This window comes from Sapajus apella, unplaced genomic scaffold (genome assembly GCF_009761245.1).
Source record: "Sapajus apella isolate SASKATOON/1434 unplaced genomic scaffold, GSC_monkey_1.0 scaffold23, whole genome shotgun sequence".
In the NCBI taxonomy this organism is placed as follows: domain Eukaryota; kingdom Metazoa; phylum Chordata; class Mammalia; order Primates; family Cebidae; genus Sapajus; species Sapajus apella.
The window spans coordinates 6,303,221-6,326,255 of NW_022436963.1; the positions used below are offsets into that span (position 1 = coordinate 6,303,221).

Sequence of the window (23,035 nt, forward strand, 5' to 3'; positions counted from 1 at the left end):
CAGTGGTAACGAGGTTGGTAGGAAAGTGGGTGCTTTGAGTGGTTATCCCAGCAGCTTCAGCTTCAGCACTGCACAAGAGAGACAGATTCACCAGGGGCTCTGGAGAAGCACATTGGAGCTGGACGATGCAGGGCCTAGGGGAGAGGGTGGTTCCCAGAGACCGGAGAGGCTGATCACTGTCACCAGACGGGGATTTTCAGCTTGAGGAGGTCTTACCTTTTATTTAATTGACTACACTGTGGTGCAAGCTGCTTTAATGTCCACTGCATTATCACACTTGCAGGTGCTTGGTATCTGATATGGAAAAATAAAGGCATACCACTGATGTTTTAATTTGCCTTTCTCTGACTATGTGTTAAGTGGAACAGCTGCACATGGAATTTTTAATGACTACATAATATGCTAACATATGGGCATACCAAAACTTGTTTGGAAATTTTCCTCTGCCGGGCTGTTTGCATTTTCCCAGTTGTTCACTGGTGTAAGTCCAGGCAGTGGCAAGTTCAAAGCGGTGAACATCACGCCCCTCCCCCCGCCCTAGACGGGGACTGATCACGTGGCTCGTCCCTGTCACTCTGGCCTGTGCTCAGGGCTCCTCTGCCATCTTACAACCCAGGGGTGCCACTGACTGTGCTTCTGGGCAATGTGCTCATCTTCTCAAGCCGCAGCCTCCTAAGATACAAAAGTGGCATTCGAGAATGCTGCAGCCTCACAATGCTGTATTCTCGCAGGATAGTCTATTAAATCATCAACCTCCCTTTCTTCCTCTGGCAAAGAGCACAGAAAACCATCTTCCCCTCAGCCCCAGGTCAAGTACTTAGAGTTTGTAGAAGACCTGCCAGGAAGTGAAGACCTCAGAGTATGACATGGTCAATTTTTAAAACATTTTATTTGATTTTTTTTAAAGTTCAGAAATAATATATGATTTTTATATTAACGCTATAAAATAATTTTGTCCAGGTGCTTTCTCTTCTGATTTGGAAGGCAGAGGTTAAGAGCACAGGCTCAAGAGACAGAGGCCTCGTGACCCTGGGCAAACTTTTTGTCTTCTTTGGTTCTTTTTTTACCTGCAGAATGGGGATAATAACAGCACCTCAGATGATAAGTTTGAGGGTTTTAAAATCTGTGCCTGACACACAGTAAGAACTCAGTGAACAGTATCTTTCAGTAGTATCTGAATTTCATAGGAATCTGATGACGACTGTTTTTATAGCACCTGACAGCATCTCTGGGTCTGGGAGTCCTCACTCATTAGACAGAATGAATGAAACAGGAAGAAATTGAGCCACAGAGAGGTCACAGGACAGCTGGCTTGTGTCAGCGGCAAAACTTGAGCATTGATATCGTGGTTTACCTCTCTACCTGGGGCTGTCTCCTTTTCAGTCTGTGCAAACCCACAGGCAGTGAAGAGCAGCAGTTTTCAATGTGGTGAGATGGGGAGAGAGGTCACAAAATCCATTTAGTGATTCATGAGCAACAAATAAAAGCAACGGAATCTACTAAAATAGGAGATAGAGAGAGGCATTATCAGAGTAAAATGTATTGTTTACATGCCTCAAAGTCAAAAATGTTTGGAAAACATTGGGCTTGGCTGTCTGTGTCAGGCAAATTCGAGTCCGCATCCTGATTCCTTAAGCTACTGAAAGGTGTCTTGACACTGAGTGAGGATGAGGAAGATGCTGTTGACCACGGTGATGATGATGATGATGATGGAGGATAGCAGACAAGTACTGCGTGTGCTTAGGAGGTACTAGGCACTCTTCTAAATATTGACTCGTCGGCCTTCACTACAGCTTAATGAGATGGGTGATGGCATTAGTTCTGTTTTTCAGAAGACGAAACTGAGTCACAGAGATGGTAAGTGACCAAGATGCCCAGGATCATAAAGCTCTGGCTCCAGAGTCCATTCCCTAACTGCAGTGCCATCCTGCCTCACAGTGGGTTCAATAAGTATAACCCGTTTTTGCTATGATTTAAGAAAAGGGCAAGACTAAATGAGGCATCAGTGACCCTGGCCTTGGACACGCCCAGACCCCCATGCTGATTGTTTTGTGCTACTGGGAGTTGGGGGCGGGGCGGCATGGGGGCACAGAGAGGCTTACCTAATCTGTAGTTTGCCTGGGGAATGTGAGAGGAGAAGGTCCCAAATGGCTTTAGGCAGGCACCAGAAAGAGGAAAAATGAAAACCATGTTAAAGATAAATCGAGCCGTTCTTAAAAGTTAGAAAGTAGACTTAATTAGGACCAGCTCTCTCTGTCCAAAACCACAAAAGTTAAAATGGGAAAATATTTCCAGAAATGCCCATTATGTGTTGTTAAAAAAAATCTTGAGTAAAATATATGTTTTATTTTATACATGCCTCCAGCTAAAAATTATGCTTTCACTCACTCGCACAGAAGATGAGAATGCAAACCCAAATCTACACAGCCTCGAATCAAATTTAGGTTGCTTACCTAGTGTTGCAGTTTTCTATCGGCCAGATCTTGCTCAGGCTCCTCAAAGGAGGAAAGAGGGGCAAAGATGAAATAGACAAGACAGGGGTGAGAAGAGAGCCTTTCCTGACAGGCTGTGGCATGTCAGCGTTTGCTCCTATTCCATTAACTGGCCTTCTCTGTCGTCTTGCCTTGGTGCCCATGACGGCACATCTTTCATCACTGCGTCTGCTGTCCTCCTCTGAACTCATGGAAGGGCCACATGTAATTAGATGAGGTCAGCCGGGGGTGGGGGAGGAGAGGCAGACTCGCTGCTCCTAAACGGGACCTCCAAAACTCAGACACAGGGTCTCTCCTGTTCACTGCCTCATCAGCAAGGTCATTAATTGGCCCAGATTTCTCAGAGAGCATTTAAAGGTGATTCATCTTAGGAAAGGCTAATCCCTGTCTTCCAAATGGTTGGCCTTTTTTTTTTTTTCTTTTTAACTACTGTGTAGGAAAGTGCCTTTAACTCGATTACGTTTTGAAAAGTGATTTCTCCATGACAAATCAGTACCCCTTTTGTAAACGTACCTTGTCCCCAGAGACATTCTTGCTCTGTGTTTTAGCAGATTTCCAGGAGTTCACTCTCTGACCCACGGGATTCATCAATATTGTCGAGGCTCTTTTGTTATTGTCCTGAAGTTTACACGAGCTCCCCAAATTGAAGACGAAGATGATTTATTTAGTGTTGTTAGCCTGTCTCACATTGTACAGGAGCAGTTGGCTGTTTATTTTTCAGAAGCTCTGTTTTCGAGGTGTGAGCTCAATATGGAGGCTCTACTGCACACTGAGGATGCAAGGTGTCCAGATTACGGGATAATCCAGGGAAGAATTAACACACTTTTCTTTTATCGTTTTAGTTGAGAAATGCTATGGTGAATCGAAAGACGGGGAAGTTTTCCATGGAGGTGAAGAAGACAGTGGACAAAGGGGTACATTTTTCTCAAACATTTTTGCCGCTTAATTTAAAACAAACCACTGTGAAAAATTAGCTTTGAAAGCTATATCTGGAATAAATATCTTTCGCTGAGATCATTTTTCTCTTGTCTTTACTTATCTCAAACAAGATTCATGTAGTACTGTTAACCTGATCATAGTGTGTCCATTTATTTTTATTTATTTCTGAAGACTTCACCTAGCAGACTAACCATGTTTTCTTTTCTCTACGACTTTTTTTTTTTTCAATCTAGAAACGGGTTTTGGTGATGACAAATGACTACTATTATACAGACATCAAGGGTACTCCTTTCAGGTAGAGCTGACCATAATACATGGACATTCCATCAGACCCATCAGTTGTGTTTGTACAAAACCTGCTGACACTCTCAGAGCTCATCATCTGAAGATAACCAAACACCCTGCCGAAAGGCTGGAAAGAGTGAGGAAGGGGCTTTTCCCAGGCTGCTTTTGTTTTCCAGAAAGGGGGAGATGGTTCAGGCTCACCCAGGAGAACTCATTCAGTCTGCCATGGCTTTGCATTTCATTGTCCAGCAAATGAGCATTCGGGGTTCCTGCTAAGGGTGAAGACCAGTGCAGAGGGTTACCAGGGTCCTTAGCCATTGAACTTGCTGCCTTGTGAGTTCCATTTCACCTTTTATTTCCATGACCAAAAAAAACAATCCTTCAAACCTGGAGGTGGCGTATCCATCCCTACATGTTGCGCCTCTGTTTCCATTTCTCTGAACTGTCCTTGTGTGCTTGTCTACCTTTGAATCCCGTTGTTTCTCTTTGTAACAGTCCTGAAAAATAGCTTTGCCTAATTGCCTGCTTTCAGATGTGTATGTAGCATTCTAAAGTTTCCCACTCCTATTAACTTAGTGTGGTAATTCGTTTTGTAAAAAAAATTATTTCAGTAAGCCTGCTTCATGTTCCTGAACTGGTGTCTCAGAGCTAAGGCGAGAAGGAGTTTACTGACTATAGAAGAATCTGAAAAACAAATTCTAGCATTGTTGTCCTAAACTGCCAAGGATCATGGGTGGATTCCATGTGGGGCCAGGAGCAAACTGAGAACACATGAGCTGCTAAGTGGGTTTGCCAAATAGTCTCTCTATGTTTTACAAACATAGTCTCTTACTTTAGACAGAAACAGAACGAATCTTAAATCAAGCCAGTGAGTGTGAAAAACCTATTAGACTAGGCAGAGGATTGGGCAAAGAAGCCTGCACCGCAGCCATGTGGTTACACTCACGTATAGTGGAAGTTTTCGTTTTTGCCCTCGAAAAGGGATCAACTTCCTGAGTCCCAAACTCTAGGGGCTAGAGAGATCCATCTCTGGCTGAATGCTGCAGGGCAAGGGTGGATAAAGAGCAGGGCGCATGGTCCCTGGGAGGGCATCCGAGAGAAGGGCTTGCTGGGAGGGCGAGCAGTTTGCCACAACTCCTAAAACACAAAGAGTAGCCAACTGCTGCTGGCGTTTCCAATCAGAAATTACTTTGAAGCAGCTGATTGAACCTAAGAAAAGCCAACACCAGCAATAATCAGTAGGGTTTCTAAAGTAAACGGTTGGAAAAATTGTTTACAGATCATAAAATGGAAATGTGAAAAATGGAAAATTCAAAAATGTTAGCCCACAAGTCTATTCGAGTTGATGCCAGGTATTTCAAGATCTGCTTTGTCTCTCTGCACAGTTTAGGTGTGGCGCTCTCCAGAGGCCATGGGAAGTATTTCTTCCGAGGGAATGTAACCATCGAAGAAGGTAAGATGCTGCCTGGCTCCTCTTATCCTTTGGTGTGGGAAGAAAGCTCGGGAGCCAGCTATTGAGTTAACTGAAGAACTTGTTCATCTGTCCACACCTCTGGCCAGTCCCTTGGGCATTCCACTCAAACAAATCCCTACTTGATATTCTTAATACCTTTCCTCCTCCCTGTTGTGCCTAGGTTTCAGAATGGCAGGAATTCCGATTCATGGTTGTGATTTAATTTACTTATATTCTGCTTTCATCCGCGATGCTGTTGACTGTCAGTGGCTCATAGTCAACAGCTTTGTGGATGAAAGCAGAATGTAAGTCAATAGGAATCATCCTTGAGCTCTATTCTTCTCATGCACAACAATCAGTACCTGGGAGAAATACAAATGTATGAAATAACTCATGCCCGGGGGCAACCATGAAAACAAAGATATGAGAGCCTTGGTGTCTCCTACACAGTTGAGCCACGTATTTCACTTGTGTTTTGTGGCAGCCCTGGCCCAAAGGAAAATGTGACCATTTAAATGATTTACATAGGTCAGAGGGAGTAACCAGCACCTTGAAATTCCCAGGCCCTCTTTTCTTCATAAGAGAGTTTACTGTGCCCCTGTGCACAGTGAAGAGCAGTTGTCCAGCTCTTTAAATTTTAAAATTGCTGTCACACATGCTGTCCTTTTCATCTCACAGCGACCCAGTAGTTCAAGAGGTTACCTGTCCCAGCATTATGAGCTCACAGGGGCGGTGGACATGTTTCTGAAGGGACCCACTCCCTGAGTGGCCTTGAGTGACTCACCTGCAGGTCATTAGGTTTTGCATGTTGACAGAGAAGGAGTTGGCCCAGAACAGTAGTCTTTCTGGACCTCCATAGGGAGGACAGCCCGGAATTCAGAGGTCTGTTGTAAGCCAAGTTTTAATTGGTCAGAACTGATTGCACATGAATGTAGTGAGCTTCCAGAAGCTGGGCCATCCACGGCACCCTCAGGTGATGCCACAGGGCACGAGGAAGGACTCAGATGTTCCCTGAGGTAGCCTGTGGTTTACTGCTGATGGTACCTGCCCAGGTTGTTTCAGGGATGTTGGTTTGTGCTTCCTAAGTGATTGTGAGATCGTATGGGGGCAGAACAGGGAGTAGAGGGGCTCACTGCCAGCTGGGCAGAACCCAGAGTATGACCACCAAAGAGGTAACCGTGTTATCTCTCTTCCCAGAGACACACCAGAGAACACAGGCAACTCTAACATGGCCAAGACACTCTCCAGGATGTGTTCTCACAGATCATGTTTTCACTTCTAGAATTTTCTGGCTCTGAGGGCCTTGTTGGCTCTGTAGACATCACTGCCCATGAAGCCAGAATATTCATGTCTAAGCCATGTGAGGTCAAGCTGAAGAAACAACTCATGGTCAGAATAATAGAAGGAGGGGTTATTCAGGGATTAATTGCCTCTCATGGGTCTGTTCCCTTGGTCAATCCTCAATACATGGGCCTGTCCCTCCCTCTCTCCCCCTCTCTCTCTCTCTCTCCCTCTCCCTCCCTCCCTCTCTCCCTCTCTCTCTCACACACACACATGGAGACACAGATACACACAGTTGTTTTGCATTGTCTTTTGGATTCTTTTTCAGTCACTTCCTTCTTCCTGTATGTTCCACAGCTGTGAGTCTAAATGATCACATAGAGAGAATTTCAGAGCTAACTGTAACCACTATGCAAGAAATTATCTCGACTCCTCAGCAAGGGGGAGAGTGACTGCTTATCCACACAAATGAGGTCAGATCTTCCTCTCTCTGTTGGTCCTCTGTAATAAAAAGGCTGGCAATCCTGCCAGCTTTGCTGAGTAATAGAACTTAGGAAAGCTGCTTCCCCTTGGGCTAACTAGTAGAGGGTCTCGTCATCTCCAGGAGCCTTGGTGTGATTATTGTTCTCTTCTGTTCTTGGAGAGGAAAGGAGTTCCTTGGAGTTGGCAACTATACTTCTGTAGGATCTTCAATAAGGAGTACTTCCCTAGAGAATGTAGGAATTTTCCACATGCTTTGCCAATGTCAGAGATTGCAAAGATGGCAAACAGGTCTATTTTGCTAAAAAACATAAGGCGTCATTACCAGGATTGAAGGTATGGGCCATAGTTCTACCTGCTGAAATTGTTTCTCTTATAAATCTTTTATGTGTATTGCACACAATAATTGTTCAACAAATTAGAGCTTATGTCAGTATTGTCAGCAGCTCCAGTCATCAGTAGATGTGATTTTTCTCAGAAGGACCAACATCAGAGGTGAGAAAATTAGAGTACAGTTAAATTTCCTTGGTGCCCTAGGAACCCAGAGAACAAGCAGTCACAAAGATCTTCCCTATAGATCTCATCTTCTCTGAGTTTGATTTATAGGTCCTGTGAAATATGGCCAGAGAGGATTTTGTGAATGAGATTGGGAGATGGGAACTGCAACTAGAAAAACAGACTTGACATCCTTAACCCAGTTTTCTGGGAAGATATAGTCCTTTCTCAGGGCTTTTGCATTTGTTTTCCCTTCTGCCATGAGCACCCTCCCTGCCACCTACACGACTCTTCCTTGCCTCATTCAGGTCACTTTCTCAGGGAAGCCTTCTCTGACCTCCATAGTTACAATGGAAACGCTCTCTCTTTCTCTCTTCAACTCTCCCCATTGGCCCTCCCTCTTCTTGTTCTATGTTCTGTTTTCCTTCTTAGCCCTCGCCACTATCTGATATGCTCTAAAGTTAAATTTTAATATAATTTACTATCTCTTTTCTGCCACTAGAAATTAAATACAATGAAGGCAGTGATTTTGTTTTGTTTTGTTCACGGCTATATTCTCAGGGCCTAGAGTCATACCTGGCATATAGCAGGTGCTCAGTAAAAGGATGGAAGAAAGGAAGGAATGGGAGAGGGTAAAAGGAAGGAAGGAAAGATGTTTGGTTAGGAAGAAGGAAAAGGAGAAAAAGAAGAAAGGCTGCATAGATGGATGGATTGTGCTAGGGACTAATCCCTATCCCACTTAAGTGTTTTCTGGCACTTGTGAGTTATGCAGTATTACTTGTACCTCATGGTAGATATAACTCAAAGACCTGACATAACATCCCCAAGGTCATGCATCTTCTAGGTGTTGGAGCCTGGATATGGCCACTTGGGTCATATGCAATGATGTTCATTCTAATATATTCTCTACTTTCTATAAAATCAAGCAGAATTGTGTGATAGGTCTAGCATTTTGCTACTTCTTTTATAGATTTGTATTTGAGAAGGAAACTGGAGTCCTGGACATAGTAAAATACTATTGGCCATTTAAGAAACTAACTTCCCAAAGCAGGCTATAAGCATCATGGGAGTTCCTGAGGTCATGATTCAGAAGTGTATGTCTGCTGATAACCCATTAAGATCAAGCCATATGAAGATGCAATGAAACAGAGTTCTCCTTGCAGAGCTAAGGTGGTCTGGAACCATCTATAAAAACTCCCAGATTTCCCTGCAACCCCAGCTCCCCTAGTTTCCTTCCCAGATGGATGACTCGTCCTCACTTAGGATCCTGTAACAACTAGCAATCTTTGCTGCTCAAAAACAGTTGAGTATTGGCAACTTCATATTGTTCAACCTATAATTCCACCCTCACAACCACACATCAGTTAGGGACTATTATTCCTGCTTTTCACATGAAGAAACTGACATTTAGAGAAGTAAAGTAACCTACTAACGTCACACAGGAGGTCAGTGGGCTAGCCCAGTGCCCATCTCGGACTGTATGGAGCACCAGAGTGAGTGTTTCTAACCGTCCTGTTAAGCTTCTCCCTCTGGACTCATTAGTGTACCCTGTATCTTCAAGGGATTAAGGTTTTCCTGGGATGAACAGCCAGGGAAAGTGACAGTGCTGGTTGATTGAGGTGGAGATGGGGAGGGAGTCCTGCCTGGAAGGGAACTCATTTATTTTGCTCCAAGTTCCTGCTCCAAGGCAGGTACAAATTTAGAGTTGATGTCTACCCTTAATCCACCCCACAGCACTACCCTAGAATATTTGAAGTGCACAGGAGGATCGGGGGAGTGGTACTTACTCATGAACCCCTTCTCCTTGTCCCCCAGGCCTGCATGACTTAGAACATCCTGATGTGTCCTTGGCAGATGAATGGTAAGAATTAAACCATCCCTCCTTGTCCATGGCATCCTTCATTGCCCTCTGATTCCACATGGTTTGTGGTCCCTTGCCCAGTTTTCCTGGTTCAAAGGCAAAAGAAGCAGATGCTGTAAATATTGACAAGCTTTTGTTTTGGGCCGTGCCATGTTCTTAGGTCCTACTGCAACACTGACCTACACCCTGAGCACCGTCATCTGTCTCAGTTAGAAGCAATTAAGCTCTACCTCAAAGGCAAAGAACCTCTGCTCCAATGTGAGTACGCTTTCAAAAGTGTGTTGTGCCTTCAGGGCTGGTGGTGGGGAGTGAACTCAAAACTGTTTTGTGGCCTCAGTTTTTAAGAGATGCTTTGCTTTGGCAGAGATTATCAGTCACATGAGATCCAATGAAATGTCTGCTTCCTGTAGGAACAGGAGAAAGAATGTGGATTACAGAAAATCGCGCAGAATCCCCAATCCTGGTTTAGCAGTTTGTACTGGGCTTTGTCCCCTTCTGAACCATTCAGTCAAGCAACTGAATAGGATGGAAATGTTACAACTGCGAAGGGACTGTAAATACTCATCTCCCTAATTTTGCAAATGAGAAACCAAGGCTGGAAGTAGGACACGTCTCATTCAAGGCTGTATCTAGGTCTCCTGGTTCTCCCAAGGTGGAGTCACGACGGGGACACGTAGCCTTTCAGCATGGTACCTGTTCTCCTTCCCCTCCTCCTACCAAGCTTCCCCTTCTAGGTGAGCTCAGTGAGTAAGAAATGGTCAGTGGCCGGTGCAAAAGAGGCAGGGAAGAGCAGCAGCAGGCCTGAGTGCCCCCTAAGGCATAAGCAGACCCTGTACTCTCACAGGATAGCTCCAGCAGCTACACTTTGGGCGGGGGAGAGCCACCAAAACTGATCGTGACATCTGCCCCCACCTCTAACAAGCATCATGTGTTCAATGACATGAAAAGTGCTTTACACATGTAATCCTATGAGAGGTATAAGGAGATTATCCAGCTGCTAAACAACGTCTCCATGGAATGTACTTATTTTTGGGGATATGCCCTGGGCAGGGAAAGGATCAGATGGACATCCTATGAGCCCAGTGTGTCATTGTCTTTGACTTTTTAAGGACATATTTAAAAAAATGAAAGTATAGCGACAACAGGAATAATACATTTATAGTCCCCTCCGGCTTTACCCAATCTTAATATTTTGCCAAACTTACTCCAGGTGCTTTTTAAGGGATGACACATTATGGATAAGGCTGAGGTCCCTGGGACCCTGTTCAGCCCCATTTCCCTCCCAAAGAGAATGACCAGCTGTATTTGTTCATTATTCTCAAGAATTTAATGCTATTCCTACATAGGTAGGTATCCATAAACAATCTGTAACATTAACTATATTATTTAAAAACATATACTAAACTTTACATGTATGGTATGTGAATTACTATATATAGAATATAATACATACAATATGTACATATATATGTACTACTTGTGTTTTCACTCATTATATTTTTGGAATTTGTGTTGATCATTTAGCTGTAATGCACTTATTTGCATTACTATATAGAAGTTCACTACATAACTTATCTCAGTACATTCACTCTCTTACTGATAAGTTGTTTCTAGCTTTTGCTTTTCAGCAAAGCCCTGTATTTTTATTTATTTTTTGCTCCCAGTCAGGGTAAGGACTGGCCTGCCTCATGTGACAGTCAGTTGTCCTCCTCCACAGCAGAGCAATTGGAGAGCTCTAGGATGCCTCTCCTAGACTTACCTTATCCTCTCATTCCTTGGCCTCTTCCACAGAGTTCTACCAAGAGTCTCTTTGGATAGGAACAGACATTCTCCTTTAAAATGAAACAATTCTTAGCTGGGCATGGTGGCTCATGACTGTAATCGCAGCACTTTGGGAGGCCAATATGGGCGGATCATTTGAGGTCAAGAGTTTGAGACCAACTTGGACAGCATGGTGGAACCCTGTCTCTACTAAAAATACAAAACTTAGCCCGGTGGTAGTGGCCTGCATCTGTAATCCCAGCTACTTGGGTGGCTGAAGCAGGAGAATCTCTTGAGCCTGGGAGGAGGAGGATGTGGTGAGCCGAGATCACACTACTGCACTCCAGCCTGGGCAACAGAGTGAGACCCTGTCTCAAAATAAATAAATAAATAAAAATAAAAACAAATAATATGAAACAATTCTTAAATAGAAGGAATCACAAAATAAGAATCCCAGTGGTCATTAAGTTATGATATCCCTTTCCTATGTGACAAGAGGCTGACATCAGGATGCTAAAGAATGTCAGTTTTAGGAGAGGGCAGAGATGGGGATGATGACAGCCGAGTGTTCAAGGAGTACTGGCCTCTGCTCTCCAAATCTGGGACTCAGCCTGCTGGTCCATGGCGAGAACCATGAGATGGGGGGGAAAAGCAGAGGACTGAAGTGTGAGACTCCCAAGCTGCTCAGTTGACTACCTTCTCACCCAAATGCTTTGGAGGCCCCTGTGTTGCAGGCATACCAGGTGTCAAAACTGTTTCATATGTTCAGCTTGTGGGAGCTTAACTCACAAAGCAACACGTTGTGTAAGAAAGTAGCCTGCAGACACTGAACTCACAAGCCCGTGAGCGCCTCTCATGCCCCTCTTCCAGCCCTGCCGAAGCATCCTCTCGTCTGTCCCTCCCAACAGGTGATAAAGAATTGATCCAAGAAGTCCTTTTTGATGCCGTGGTGAGTGCCCCCATTGAAGCGTATTGGACCAGCCTGGCCCTCAACAAATCTGAGTAAGTGGCTGCACGTGTCCCCCTTTCATGCCCACTTCCTTACCAACACTCCGAAATATGGTTATGGTTTAAAGAACTAAACTGTTTTAGGAGCCTGGTGTTAAAGTTCTTTAATTTTCCCCAAAGCTCCAAACCACAAGAGCTAGAGCAGATTAGCGGCTCGGGCTTGGATGGCAAGCTCCTGGGTTTGACATATAATTTGTTTGAGTTTTAACATTACATGAAATTCGGTACGCTGAGGTAGGGTGACACTTCCAAGAGAGAGGGAGGCAGAAGAGAACTTCGTTTCCTGCTTCGCCACAGCTCTCTCTACTTTGCAGTCTTGAGGGAGCTTGGGATCTGGGCCAGGTTAGGTTGTGAGTAGGACGGAGAAGTGAGAGCTCGATTTCATAGGGTGTCAGATATAACCTTGTGGTTTTAGTTCTGAAGTGGAGGGTGGAGGGGCTGTGGGGAAGATGGGGGTAGTTGATATCAAAGACTAGGATGAGAACTGCTTTAGAAGCTTATTATTATTTCTTTACTATTATTAAGTAGACTATTAAAGATTAAAAAGGAAAAGAAGAACATACCTTTTCCCTTACATCTTCATGAGTTACACGTTCATTTCTTTCTACTTTTCTGTTCTTCTTTAGTTCATTCCTTCATTGTGTCTTCCCTTCCATCCTATCTGTCATTCATTCTGTTCTCATTTTCATCCATTCATTCATCGAGTCTTGGCTGTGTGTCTGTTATGTGCCACACTCTGAGTGAGGTATCGGGGAAATGGACAGAAACCATACAAATAGAGCCCTTAACACCGTGGCCCCTGTGGTATATAGTGCGCTGTATTATTAAGAATCGTAACTGCTTTGAACGAAAAGTAAAGACACACGAAGTGTAACAGATCTAAAGTGGAGAAGGAATATGGGAACTAGTTCAAGGCTCGGGGAGCATTCCAGGAACAGCACATACAAAGGCCCTGGGATGAGAAAGTATTTGACACATTGGAGGAATTTAAAGAAGGTGAGCATGGCTGACATACAGAGGATAGGCTGGAAGATGTCAGAGGATGAGGCCGCAGAGGGGCCACGTGCTCAGGACCTTGGGAGTCAGGTTAAGGAATTTGGATTTTATGCCCAGAGCACTGAGAGATCACCAGAGGATTTTAAGAGGTGGAGGAAAGCGATTGGATTTGCATTTTACAAAAAGACCTCTCTATTCCTGTGTGGAGAACAGTATAATGGGATAAGAACAATAGTAAAGGTTCCTACAGTGTTCCCAGGGTTCATGACTTGGACCAGGGCAGTGGGCACAGAGAAAAGAGGTCCACTTGTGGCTTGCTTTAGAGGCAGGTTGCCCAGGACTTGATAATGGGTTTGTTGTGTGAGGGCAGGGAGGTTGAGCCATCAAGGATCATTCCCAGATTTGTATCATGAGCTATTGGGCAGATGCCGCTATTAGCTAAGACAGGAGACACTGGGGGAGGATCAGGTTTAGGGCTGGGCATGGCCATTCTCTCTTCTAGACCTCCTGAGCTTAAAATGGCTAAGTCTCCCAAATGGAGATGTGGGGTAGGCTGTTTAATATGCAAATCTGGAGCCCAAAGAGACTGCCATTTTCATTATTGGGGGTGTCTTTGGACTGCTTGCCTTCATAGCATGCATCTTATTTCCTGGGAAGCTGGCAACGAATTGAGCCCTTCCTGGGGTTTCTTTCTCTAGGGAACCTTGAAGTGTTTCTTTTAGGCTGTCATGAAACTCAAAATCTTGAGCAAAGGTTGCTGATTCATTCCTAACACATACTAAAGATTTCCAAAATGGTACCTTGCTTTGTAGTCCACATCTGTAGCAGATAGGACAGCCTGGCTTTCCAATTTGATGTAGGCTACAAGCAGGAATGCATAGTATTGGTTCTGATTCAGACCTTAAACCCTTAAAGGTAACATCTACCACTTTGACTTTCATCAAAGATCAAGGAGCCAAATGACCTTACTTTGAAGATAACGTGGAGAGTGCTTTAGATCAAATTGCTGGTAGCATTTAGGACGGAGAAACAAGCTCAAGAATTGGTGTTTTCTTCATACATTTATTGTAGGATAAAATTATGTGTTTGTGGAGAAAGGCCATTTGCTTTTTGCATAGAAAAAATATGCCTTGCAAATCTCCTGAAGAACACACTCAAGCATATAAAATTTGCTTTGGAAGTTGAAACTAAATGATTTTTAGTGAATTTTTATATTAGTTTTCCTTGCCAGGGCCATTCTTAGAGCTCCCCTGTGTGTAGCCTCCTACAGAGATATTGGAAGAAGCCATTTCTTTACACATCTCTTAGGGGTTGGTGGTGAGAGTAAGTCCTGTGGTCTGGTAGAAGTGAAAAGCTGATGGTAAGTGATAAGTAATCAACCCTGTGGACGTCAGAACCAATTCCAGCGAGGTGGAATTCCAGGCTGTGGGATGCTGCAGACTTGGTTCCGTGGCTCAGCTGCTTTAACTGCACACTCCACGAGTGATCTCAAGACAAAGATTAAACTTGGTAGCATTAATGCAAAAAGCTAGTCCTAAGCCCTAATGGGCTAGTCCTTTCCATTCTTAGCCAGATCTGTTTGAACTTGCACCCAGAATCTTGAGATAAAGATGTGTGTATGGTTGGAAGTAGATTTTTTCACATGCTGCTTTTGTTGGCAGGAAATTCTTCGTTTTTCCTGCAAGTATTACTGTAAAAACTTTTGTAAGGGATACAAGTTGGCAATCTGTGCTTGGGGGTGTGTGGTGTGTGATGTGTGTGTGTGTGTGTGTGTGTGTGTGTGTGTGTGTGTGTGTTTCTATAACTTCTTTTAAAGCTCATTTCAAAACTACTATTTGTTAAAACATTCTGTGAGTCTTAAAATGCAAAAGCTATGCTATTATCTGCTTACTGCCTAGATAGAGGCTTCCCCTGATGTCCGCTGTTCTGTTTCAGGAATTCTGACAAAGGTGTGGAGGTTGCCTTCCTGGGCACTCGCACGGGCCTCTCCAGAATCAACCTGTTTGTCGGGGCCGAGCAGCTCACCAATCAGTAAGTAGGCGGGATCCTCTGCAGGGGCCCAGGGAGCTCCCGAAATGGAACATTCAAAGGGAGGCTTCTTTCATTTCTTGATTCCACTACTGGTAGAAACCTAATTCAGGCCACCCCAGGCCTATTGAGATTTTTCCTCTCTGTTCTACCAGGGGGGCCCCAGCATGTGCTCTCACCTGCCTGTTAGCCCTTCTGCCACCCTTTGTTCCTCACTCTTGTTGGCTTCTGTCCACCGTCCTGGAGTCCTCTCCCACCCTGATGAGTCATTTCAGAACTCTGGGAGGTGGTGCGGCTGCTGGGGGAGCCGCCAGAGGGAGGAAACGCGCATCTCGTAACAAATGCCTTCAGGGCGTTCAGCTGTTCTGCAGCTATGCTGAGGAATTCCTGCCTGTACGAAAATCAGTGTTCCGAGTCCTGTTTGTTTGTTTATATTTTACTAATAGACCCCTGTGCCTCTATGTTTAGCCTGAGGGACTGCAGAGCTCCACACCCAGGAGTGGACCCTCTGGGGACACTGGGGTTTGACAGTGTCTCCTTGTACTTCCAGAGAGGCCTGGATGGATATTGGGCAGAGAGTTTCCGGGTCTAGTTCTCAGATGCTCAGCCCCTGTATCTTCAGAGAGCCATGGGCCCTTAACTCATCAAATTGGTGTTTCACCAGTGCTAGTAGGTAGACTGTGAAGTCTTTTCTGAGCCCATTAATAAATTTTTTCCATTTCTTTTCTCTGAAGCAAGAGAGATTGTTAAGACATGGACAATGGGTCCTGAGATTCAGAATGTCTGAGAGTGGTTTGCAAGCGTATGCGTGAGTTCAGAGATTACCATGGAACATCATACTCCTAACCTTTAGGTACCTAAAGGTGAATAACCAGGCCACAGGGTAGTTGCCGATCTGAGAGGGGTTGAATCATCAAGGGTCCAAGGAGGTGGTGCTCCCTTGGAGCTCGGCAGTGCTGTTTGCCTCTGCTGCCTGAGGCCCTGACACACACCGTATAACCTTACAAAACCAAGTCTGGTAAGTGACAGATGAATCAACGTTTAGATATTTTAAGAGACCAGCTCTGAATTCTGTCCCAGGACTTTGGCCTTCTTGATACTCACATTTATCATCTACGAAGTTGATTATAGTTGCAACTTGATTTTTTAAAGCTGTTTTTTTTTTTTTTTTTTTTTTTTTTAGCCTTTTACCCACTTCCCTCCACCAAACAATTGTTTTTCCAGAGGGCAAGTTCCTGGGAAGGACTAGAGGTGCTGACACATTGCCTTCTCCTCTTAGGATCCAAAGAGGCAAAGGGAGACAAGGGAATTCATTTTCTATACTCAATAAGGAAGTCTGCTGCTGGCCTTGAGATTGAAACAAGCAATTAAAACAGCAAAACAGTAACAACAATAAAACATGACACCTTGCTGGTCTCATAGCTGTGTTATTGTGATGGATTTAAAAGACAAAGGAGCACAGTAAGGAAGCTGGGAGGTATACCTGGCTCATCTCACTTCTGTGCCTTCATCCTGTCCACCTGAAAAGTGAGAGCAATGATCTCTTTTGGTTCCTGTGAAGATCAAAAAAAATTATGGATGGGCCAGGCACAGTGGCTCATGCCTGTAATCTCAGAACTTTGGGTGGCTGAAGTGAGCAGATCACTTGATGTCAGGAGTTCAAGACCCGCCTGGCCAACATGTCAAATCGCTGTCTTTACTGAAAATACAAAAATTAGCAGGGCATGGTGATGCATACCTGTAACCCCAGCTACTCGGGAGGCTAAGGCAAGAGAATTGCTTGAACCCGGGAGGTAGAGGCTGCAGTGAGCAGAGATCGCACCCCTGTACTCCAGCCAGAGCAGCAGAGTGAGACTCTGTCTAAAAAATATATATTTGTTTATGGATGGAAAATTTATTTGGGAAGCTAAAAATATCTACAACTATGTGTTCTATTCTCTGTGGTACTTTGTGACCCACAGAGTGGGTACTCATTGACAATTTGAATGGATGAAATCTTCTGTGTTCAAGAAACTCCTGTTGTTGCTTCATATAGAGGCACCTTGACATCTATTACCTAAGGGCCTTACCTGCCTATCCTCTCCCATCAAATAGTATTTGTCAAGATCCAGCTATTTGGATACATTCTCTAAGCCAGGCCTCGAAAGTTTTTAGCCTTTCCGACTTTTTGTTTGGTTTTTGTTTTTGACTAGGGCATGAAAGGCAGCGCTTAAAGCATTGGGCAGAGAACTTGATCATGTAAAGTTTCTACCCTCTGATTAACTCGTACTATCATCAGTCTCCTACACTGAGACTTCATCCCATATCCTGCCACCTGCATTTGGAAGTAGGTCAGTTATACTGTAACTTGGCTGTCACCCCCGGTGCCTTCAGTATGACCTTTCACATCACCATGCATATAGCACCCAGTGAGGCTAGCCTTCACAGTGTACAGCCCTAAGTTTATAAGGGACCACCTACTCCTCCCATGTCAACCACCGAGAACAAAAGAAACTCTTGGGCTTTAAGACTCCCATTTGTTAGAACATGTCTTCAGTGTCCATAGCACTTTCGCATATGGTGTTATGTGATACCGATAGAACCTCGGCAAGGTGCACGTTTTTATTGTTCCCGTTTTGTAGATGAGTAAGTGGAGGTCAGAGACTCAGTTACTCACTCAGAGTCACCCAGCTCTTCCCAGAACCTAGACCAGCCTGACTTACCTCTACAGTAGCTCCTAGTATCCAGAAGGAGACTTTCACCTTATCCAGAAGAATCTTTTTTCCTGAAGAACGTTTTTGGGATTCTGTAAAATCAGGTCCCTCCTTCCCGTTTCCTCCAGAAGTGCTGCCTAGTCATTGGCAGAGGGTTTCCCGGCAACTCAGTCCTTTCTCATGAACACCAGGGTTAACAGGGATCAAGTGCTGCAGGCTCCTGCTGGCTGCCCTGGGTGCCAGTGCTGTCCTGGGCAGTGGGGCACTGGATACCCAGATGTGCAGTATTCCAGACCTATTGCCAGCCACCTCCAAAGCCTGAATGTCACCATCTAAGTGAGGACCACTTCACACCTTCTAACCAAGCTACCATCTCATCTGCCATCATACTGGCAAAAGGTGCCCTATGGCACCATTAATCTGTGCTGCATGGACAGGGCACCTCTTAGCTGTAATGAACACTGAACAGACCGGCTGGGGGTGTGAACACCTTCTGCTCAGCTGTGGCTGAACCTGTGACCTGGTGTGGAAAGCAATGATGCATTCTGCCAAGGGCTGGGAAACAGAGGCTCCTCCTCACACCGTCCAAGTCAGGTTAAATTACCCAAGCTTGGTGGCGTGCACCTGTAATCCCAGCTACTCGGGAGACTGAGGCAGAGAATTGCTTAAACCCAGGAGGTGGAGGTTGCAGTGAGCTGAGATGGCCCCACTGCACTCTAGCCTGGATGACAGAGGAAGACTGTCTCAAAAACAAAAAAAAAAAAAAAAAAGAAAAAGAAAGAATTACACGTCTAGGGAAAGAAATGAAAATGCTAAAATTTCAGTATTTCTGAAGCCTGATGACTTTCAGGTCAGGAAACATTACCGCTGAATACAGCAGCGTAAGGAAGAGCTTGTCTACCAAGATGAGCCTGGAAGTCCCGATGTCCAGCATTCTAGACAACACAGGGCATCTCTGCACTGTTTCAATCTTGCATATGACTCCAAGGTTGGCCTTGGCCTTCTGAATGAGAGAATAGTGCTTTAAGAAAAAAATTTTTTAAGTTTTTAATTTCTGGAGAGTCATCTTGTCAATAAGAGTCAAGATCAAATGCAGGCAGCTATGCTGTCAGACCATTTTTGACCTATCATGACCAATTCTAGTAGTGCAAAATTTTATAGAAATATTAACAAAGTAGAGCATTTATAAAGATGACCATACAGACAAAGGAATTTGAAAGAATTGAGGAATTTTATTTTTGAAGGCATAGGAAATTGTGTTTAATACTGGAGAAGCTCTTATCTGGATATGAGATTAGATTTATGCTGTGATTGTTAAGCATATGCCAAGCACCTGCTGAGAGCCAGGCCCTGGGAATTTGGGAAGAAGGTCCAGCCCTTAGAGAAGAGTTGGAACATGCTAGTACAAGTTACAGGGAGGTAGATTCCAGAGCTATCCAAACACTTGGAGGGTGACCTCCAGTGGCATGAGCCTCCTCTCTAAAAAGTGGGCACTCCATCTTTGGTAGAGGTGAAGGGAGCACTGGTTAGACACACCCTGCAGCTACAGAATGTTTTCCTGAACTAGGTGCCAAGTTCAGGAAACCAGACAGTTATAACTTAGCATGAAAATTTCTCTCCATGGTCTGTGCGATCCACCTGTATGCTGCAAACTGCTGGGTTGAAAGTGGTGCCATTTCTTCTCCAACTTCCTACCTACACATTTGTCCGCTGATTGGTCTCCCTTCCTGAAAAGTGTCTGCAGCAGACTGTGGCCTGACTAGGCAGTCGTTTCCTCCCCTTGCATTGTATCAGCCACGATGAGGCACTTCAGGTGCTAGAGAGCACACGTGACTCTCTAGAGGCATGTCAGCTCAATAATCATGCATTGGGACTTGAGTACGCTTAAGGCTCTGTGAAAAGTGCACAATTGTGAAAAAAATCTCCTGTCTTCAGAGATTTTGGGAGGTCTGAGGAGGGCGTATGACAATTGTGCAGGACAAAAAAAAGGCTATATGAGAGTGACTGAGAGTGTGGGGGCACAGGGTGTGTGGCAAGAGCTTGCACATGTCTCTGTGGATTCATGGGGTAGGTGGTAGAGGAGGTGCACTTTGAAAATGAGTGTGATTTTGAGAGGAAGTGATGGAAAGGGGAATGTAGCTAGCCTTCCTGACAGATAAGCTCTCTGGGCAGAAGGCAGGGAGTCAGTGGAGGGCGGGGATGTTCACAGGGGGCATGAGCAGGCCTGTTTGTCTGGAGAGGAGGCAGGAGAGGGAAGAAGGGTGCAAAGATTTCAGTGTGGGCTCACGTTTACCTCCTTTGCACTTTTTCTAAGAAGCATGGTTTACCTTCTTTATACTTGCTCTAAGAAGAATGAGATCTACCTAAGAAGTTGATTCTCCCAAGCTTATGAGTATATGTGTGTGGGTTTTAAAGCCTACAGAAATCCTATCAGAAAAACCAGAAGGCTTTGTTTGGTTAGCTTCAGACTTTAAGATAATTAGTTTACTAGATATACAAGGAAAAATTATTTTACCCACTCAGAATCTGACTACCGGAGCCCTGCAAGGTATTTTTGAGTAATCTAGGGTGCGCAGTTAACTAAGGCCCCCTCTATACTGAGAAATGCAAGTTGGGGTTCTAAAGGCGAACATTGGTTTTACCTGACGAAGGCTGTCGGGGTGCTCCAGGCCCACCTTTACACTGCTAAGTGATACAGTGTTCTTCTGATTCTTTTCCACTTCAAGGGACTTCCTGAAAGCTGGCGACAAGGAGAACATTTTTAATGCAGACCATTTCCCTCTCTGGTACCGAAGAGCCGCTGAGCAGATTCCAGGGAGCTTCGTCTACTCGATCCCGTTCAGCACTGGTGGGTGCCCTTGTTGGAGGCGAGCTCTGTCTGTCAGGTCCAGTGGGTCTGGGTGTTGCACGCAGGGTGTAGGGGAGCTGCCTGAATGCGGACCCAGGTTCAACCCTCAGAGCCAATGCTGAATATTGGGTCAGCCCTGAACCAGTGACCAGTTCGTAAGTGTAATAACCTTAAATAAAAGGAAGCCTTTTCCTTTATAATTATGCAAATGTATTTCAGGAAGCAGGGCTGGTGTTTTGCACCCTTTGGGATTTTAATATAAACTTATGTCAATTTTTTTTTCTTTTTTATGTTGTCCTGGCTCCACTTAGAGAAAATTCAAGCATCCCTTGCCAGATCCTTCAGTGAGTCACATCCCTGCAGAGGTCCACAGCTCCCCATTGGAATGAATTGATTTAAATGGATATGCAGGACTAAGGACTGACTTTGTATAGCCATGTGCTCTCTTGACAGGAGCCTGCAGTCACCAATGAGAGGCATGTAGCTGATTAGTTTTTCAGTCCTAAGAGTTTATGATATGATAGTATAAAAATTTAAAGTCACCTGCCTCCAAAAAGAACTGAATCCTATCTTATTTTAACCAGTTTTGGAAGCAAAACATACTGGAAATGCTTCAATTTTCCTCCTTTTTTTTTCTTGCCTCATGCATCTGGTATTTTGGGCGCTCACTCTATACTGTTCATTGAAGAAACTTGAGCGATGAATGAAACCTAGTTCTGTAAACTTGGGTTGCACCGGAAAGTTCCATCTGTAGTTATATTTTACATATGACATCAGTTCCTTTTATATCAATCTCTTTCAAACATTCCTAACTCAGTCCTAAGGGAAGTTCTCCAGTGTTTGCACCCAGTCCTCCTCCCTAAAGCTTGGTGCTTTCTCATTTCTATGACTGAAAATGTTTGCAGAAAGAGTGCTTTTGAAATTCTTGGAAAACAGAGAGTGCTCTTATAATCAGTTGAATGGACTCATTAGGAAGACAGTTCCTCATTAATGGACCTATTTAAGGAGTGGTTGAATGTTATTGATGAAATTCTGTCACTGGATGGGATTTCAGACTAGATTATCTGTTATATTCTTTTCAGGTCTAAGATTCTTTGGGTCTTTGCTCTTTTGCTGATAGGCCTGTATCTATGCCTGCCCATAATTATGTGTGCTTTCTCAAATGTAAATTTCCAGGTGTCTGAAGCTCTTTTTTTTTTTTTTTGAGAAAGTCTTGCTCTGTGACCCAGATTGGAGTGCAGTGGCATGATCTTGGCTCACTGTGACCTCTGCCTTCTGGGTGCAAGCGATTCTCCTGCCTCAGCCTACAGAGTAGCTGGGATGACAGGCCCCGCCACTATCCCAGATAATTTTTGTATTTTTAGTAGAGATGGGGTTTCACCATGTTGGCCAGGCTGGTCTCAAACTGCTGACCTAAAGTGATCCACCCACCTCAGCCTCCCAAAGTGCTGGGACTGTGCCAGGCCTGAAGCTTTTTCTTTATGCTTGCCTATATCACACTTTATTGCTGAAAATATCAAAAGACAGTGAAGTTTTTCATTCTGCTGGAGACCTATGAAGAATAACGTTGTCTTCTATCAAGCAATCTCTCTCTATATATTTATTTATTTATTTATTTATTGTTTGCACTTTAGGTTTAGGGGTACCTGTGCAGATCATGTAGGATTAATGTGGTTTGCTGCCTCCATCCCCATCACCTATATCTGGCATTTCTCCCAATGTTATCCCTCCCCAACTCCCTACTCCCCCACTATCCCTCCCATAGTCCCCGCCAACAGACCCCAGTGTGTGATGCTCCCTTCCCTGTGTCCATGTGTTCTCATTGTTCAACACCTGCCTATGAGTGAGAACATGCGGTGTTTGATTTTCTGTTCTTGTGTCAATTTGCTGAGAATGATGGTTTCCAGATTCATCCATATCCCTACAAAGGACACAAACTCATTGTTTTTTATGGCTGCATAATATTCCATGGTGTATATGTGCCACATTTTCCCTGTCCAGGCTATCATCCATGGGCATTTGGATTGGTTCCAGATCTTTGCTGTTGTAAACAGTGCTGCAGTGAACATATGTGTGCATGTGTCTTTATAATAGAATGATTTGTAATCCTTTGGATATATACCCAGTAATGAACTGCTGGGTCAAATGGAATTTTTATTTCTAGGTCCTTGAGGAATTGCCACACTGTCTTCCAGAATGGTTGAACTAAGTTACACTCTCACCAACATTGTAAAAGTCTTCCTATTTCTCCACATCCTCTCCAGCATCTGTTGTCTCCAGATTTTTTAATGATCGCCATTCTAACTGGTGTGAGATGGTATCTCAATGTGGTTTTGATTTGCATTTCTCTAATGACCAGTGATGATGAGCATTTTTTCATATGTTTCTTGGCCTCATGTATGTCTTCTTTTGAAA

The 23,035-nt window shown here is 44.3% G+C and overlaps 1 protein-coding gene across 9 annotated transcripts in view; it reads left to right on the forward strand.

Annotated features, from left to right (window-relative positions):
- Positions 1–23,035, forward strand: part of CACNA2D3 (calcium voltage-gated channel auxiliary subunit alpha2delta 3) — a 933,834-nt gene that overhangs the window by 732,105 nt on the left and 178,694 nt on the right. For all 9 annotated transcript variants that reach the window (XR_004272347.1, XR_004272353.1, XR_004272348.1 and 6 more), the window contains 8 exons: positions 3,335–3,406; positions 3,665–3,726; positions 5,102–5,169; positions 9,241–9,286; positions 9,447–9,544; positions 11,956–12,049; positions 14,987–15,082; positions 20,499–20,620. Coding sequence is in view for 2 of the 9 variants with exons in the window: in XM_032289508.1 (XP_032145399.1) it covers positions 3,335–3,406; positions 3,665–3,726; positions 5,102–5,169; positions 9,241–9,286; positions 9,447–9,544; positions 11,956–12,049; positions 14,987–15,082; positions 20,499–20,620 (658 nt within the window). In the remaining 7 variants the exon portion in view is untranslated. The remainder of the gene's footprint in view (positions 1–3,334; positions 3,407–3,664; positions 3,727–5,101; positions 5,170–9,240; positions 9,287–9,446; positions 9,545–11,955; positions 12,050–14,986; positions 15,083–20,498; positions 20,621–23,035) is intronic.